Raw genomic sequence first — 3,906 nt, 5'->3', positions numbered from 1 at the left:
CTCCCTGGGCCTCGTGCAGCACCACTGCTGAAGGAACTCTTAGCAGCAGCAGCAGCAGCAGCAGCAGCAGCAGCAGCAGTACTGTGAAGGCGGCCCCCAAGGGAGCGGCGGACCCCGAAGCTGCAGCAGCAGCAGCAGCAGCAGCAGCAGCAGAGCGGAAGGCTCGAGGTGCATGCATACGAAGAGCTCAGGAGCTAGAAAAGATTTGGCTGCTGAGTTGGGCAGCCTGGCTGCAGAACCTCAGCAGCGCAGTTATTGACGGACGCAGCAACAGCAGCAGCAGCAGCAGCAGCGGCTACAAGTGTACACCGTTGCTTCAGGCAGCATGCCTTTCTGCATATATTGCCTTCTGCAGCAAGGCCCAGCAGCAGCAGCAGCAGCAGCAGCAGCACAGTTCTCCTGCACAGCGAAGTCGCCGTTTGCTGCTCCAGCATTTGCGGCAGCTGCAGCAACAAGTTCGAGAGGCTAAGGCAGCAGCAGCAGAAGCCGATGCTGCTGCTGCTGCTGCTGCAGGATTTGGAGAGGCAACGAGGCCCACTGCATGCACAGCAGCAACAGGAGGAGACCGTATGCGACGCGATGCCTCGGAAGCAGCAGCAGCAGCAGCAGCTGGTGCTGCTGCTAAACCAGCACGCGCTGCTGCACCAGCAGCAGCAGCAGCAGCAGAAGCAGCAGCTGCTGCTGCTGCTGTGTCTGATATAGATGATGACTACTGCATCCCCGCAGATGGTTATGCTGCTTTTTGTTTTATTTCTGGGTTTCATTTGCTGCCTGAGGGGCGTCTCCTGCACCCCTTCTTTGCTGCATCTTTGCCTCCTGCTGCTGCTGCTGCTGCTGCTGCTGCTGCAGTGCGTAGGGCGCAGAACGCCCACCAACGGCAGCAGCAAGCTGCTGCTGCTGCTGCTGCTGCAAGAATTTCAACCCAAGAGGTCGCTGCTGCCAAGTCCGCCTCAGAAGCAGCAGCTGCTGCTGTTCTCTCCAGCATGCGTCACGCCTCACTGCAGCAGCAGCAGCAGCACGAACGGCAGCAGCAACATCGTGCGCAGCAGGATGGAGAACACCGACTCACAGTCAAGAGCGAGAACCCCAGCAGCAGCAACAGCAGCAGCAGCAGCAGCAGCAGCAGCAGCAGCAGCGAGCGCGTGGCTTTGCTGCACCCTGCGTTACCCCTTGCTTCGTCTCGCCGCATGTCTTTCTCCTTTGGTTTTGCTGCTCTCCTAGGCAGAGCTGTAGGGGCGCTCAATTCCTTTAAGGGTTCAAGCTCACTTCTAGCACTCGTGCGTCTCTGCTGCTGTTGCTGTTGCTGCTGCTGTTGTTGCTGCTGTTGCTGCTGTTGTTGCTGCTGCTGCTGCTGCTGCTCGTGGAGGCCGTCACTTGACCAGAGGTGTTCGTATGCTGTATACACGGTGCTGCGCTTGTTGCAGCATCAGCAGCTGCTGTTGCTACTGCTCAATCTGCTCCTTCAGCTTCTGCCTGCCTCATCTGCTGCTGCTGCTGCTGCTGCTGCTGCTGTTTGCAGCTTTTTGTTGCGCTGTGCCGCGCCTTGGATTTGAATGCCAGGCTGGTGGTGCTGCTGCCGCCTGCGGAGCTGCGCATCCCCAAGAATGAACGTAAGCAGCAACAGCAGCAGCAGCTGCAAGTGCTGTTGCTGCTGTAGCAGTAGCAACACAGCGGCAGCACAACAATCGTCACCTTTGCAGCAGCAATTCCTTTTCAGTTAGCAGCAGCAGCACAATCGCGCGCCTGAAGGCAGCAGAAGGGCCGCCTCCAGCAGCAGGCGGCTTTGCCTCTGCTGCTGGGGACAAGCCGGTTTGCTGCTGTTGTATTAATTTTCTGCTGCTGCTGCTGCTGCTGCTGCTGTCTCACGACGTGTCTTGCAGGTGACAGTGCGTGCGTGTCTCCGCCTCCTCGCTGTATAGTCCGTCTGTTTGAGGCGGCGGGGCTGCCTCTCCCTCCTTTTGCTGCAGCAGCAGGAGCACCTGCAGCAGCAACAGCAACAGCAGCAGCAGCAGCAGGGGATGGACAGGTGAAGCAGCCGCTCTCAAGGAAGAGACAGAGAACTGCTGCAGCAGAGCTGGGGCAGCAGAAGTTGCTGCTGAGGGCATCTCCTTACGACTGTCTCTTTACTATTAGGAAGGAGCCCGATTCAGCAGCAGCAGGAGGAGCAGCAGCAGCAACAGCAGCAGCAGCAGCAGCTCCTACCCTCGTCACAGCCAGCGGCCGCATGCGTGCTGCTCCCACCCGTTTGCTGCCGCACAGGCGCCAGTGCCTCATGAGAGGGGAAGGAGCAGCAGCAGCAGGAGCAGCAGCAGCAGGACAGGAGCTGCTGCCTCCTCTGAGCCGTCAAGAGCAGCTGCAGCTGCTGCAGCTGCACTCCCCGCTGCAGGTGTGGGGAGAGTTCTTCTGCCCTAAAGAAGAGAGATGGATATCATGTGTCTTTAAAGGGCCTCAGCACTCTGTCTATGATGCAGCAGAAGCTCTAGCAGGACGCAAAGACCCCACACCTGCTGTTGCTGCTACTGCTGCTGCTGCGGCTACTGCTGCTACGGGGGTGGTGCTACGGGGGTGGACGGGCCTTCGCATGCAGGTGAAGCAGCAGCACAGGAAGCACTGCAGCAGCTCTTCCTTAAGCGCTGCTGTGCGCTGCAGCAGCAGCAAATAAACGAATTGGCTAACCTGCAGGAACGCAAGAAGCAGCAGCAGCAGCTGCTGCTGCAGCAGCAAGAGCTTGCTGCTGCAGCAGAACAAAGCGCCCGCTCCCTTACCAGCGGACTCCTGCTGTCGGAGAGGCCTCGTCAGCGCGCGGGGGCGAGACGCAGCAACAGCAGCAGCAGCAACAGCAGCAGCAGCAGCAGCGACAGTGAATCGGAAACTGAAGCAAATGCTGCAGCAGGCAAGACCCAGGCGTATGGCAGCGCAGAGACAATAAGCAGAGACACTTCCGACAGCACAGCCTACACAGCAGCAGCAACAACGGCAGACGCAGCAGCAGCAGCAGCAGCAGCAGCAGCAAAAGGAGCAGCAGGGCGTCCTGCTGCTGCTTTGGGGTTAAGGTGGCCTCGCTACTGGGAGGCCGGGCGCTGGGGGATTCTCTTTTTAAGGCCAGACCACCTAGCCCTACTGGTGTTCCCTTCGCAGCAGCAGCAGCAGCAGCAGCAGCAGCAGCAGCGCGTGCTGCGGTCTCCTCTGCTGCGGACGTTATTGTGGCGCCTCCAAGGCAAAATGTTAAACCCGCCGCAGCAACTGCAGCAACTGCTGCTGGATGTAACAGAAGCGGAGGAGAGTGCGCAGGGTGATAACACCAACAGTAGCAGCAGCTGCAGCAGTAGCAGCAGCAGCAGCAGCAGCAGCAGTCTGCGCGACACCACCGCAGCGCCGCACGAAATAGCAGAGGAGGCAGCGCTTATTGCTGATGAATTTGCTGCTGCATGGAAGCAAAGTAGCAGCAGCAGCAGCAGCAGGAAGCGAGGCCTGACACAGTCTGTAGGGCGTCCCGGCAATGCAACCCGGGGCAGCAGCAGCAGCAGCAGCAGCAGCGGCAGCAGCAGCAGCAGCAGCAATAAACGCAGGGCTGCAGGGCCAACAAGCTGCGGTGAACTTTTGGGGTTAGATTTTCTTCGTGCCCGGAGACAGGGGAGGGGAGGCCTGCTGCAGCGGCAGCAGCCTCCTCTGAAGCAGCAGCAGAAGCAGCAGCAACACCAACAATCCCTTCCGCAGCAGCAGCAACAGCAGCAACCGATGCACGAAGAGACAGCTACAGACACCCTGGCGCCGAAAGAGTCTGCTGCTTCTGTGGGGCATCAAACTCTGCAGCAGTCTGGATCGGGCTTCTCCATTCTCTTAAAGACTCAGCAGCAGCAGCAGCAGCAGCAGCAGCAACAGCAGCAGCAGCAGCAGCAGCCGCTC

At 59.5% G+C, this 3,906-nt stretch overlaps 1 protein-coding gene across 1 annotated transcript in view; it reads left to right on the top strand.

Annotated features, from left to right (window-relative positions):
* The window catches only part of EAH_00038750 (DNA repair protein, putative), a gene marked incomplete at both ends in the record, with an annotated part of 9,660 nt that overhangs the window by 1,265 nt on the left and 4,489 nt on the right, over positions 1–3,906 (top strand). Inside the window, 4 exons of the mRNA XM_013395429.1 lie at positions 34–1,277; positions 1,520–1,610; positions 1,881–2,432; positions 2,588–3,779. Of these exons, the coding sequence (XP_013250883.1) occupies positions 34–1,277; positions 1,520–1,610; positions 1,881–2,432; positions 2,588–3,779 (3,079 nt within the window). The remainder of the gene's footprint in view (positions 1–33; positions 1,278–1,519; positions 1,611–1,880; positions 2,433–2,587; positions 3,780–3,906) is intronic.

Source organism: Eimeria acervulina, genomic scaffold (genome assembly GCF_000499425.1).
Source record: "Eimeria acervulina Houghton genomic scaffold, Eah_scaff445, whole genome shotgun sequence".
NCBI lineage: Eukaryota > Apicomplexa > Conoidasida > Eucoccidiorida > Eimeriidae > Eimeria > Eimeria acervulina.
This window is presented reverse-complemented; position numbering and strand designations above follow the sequence as displayed.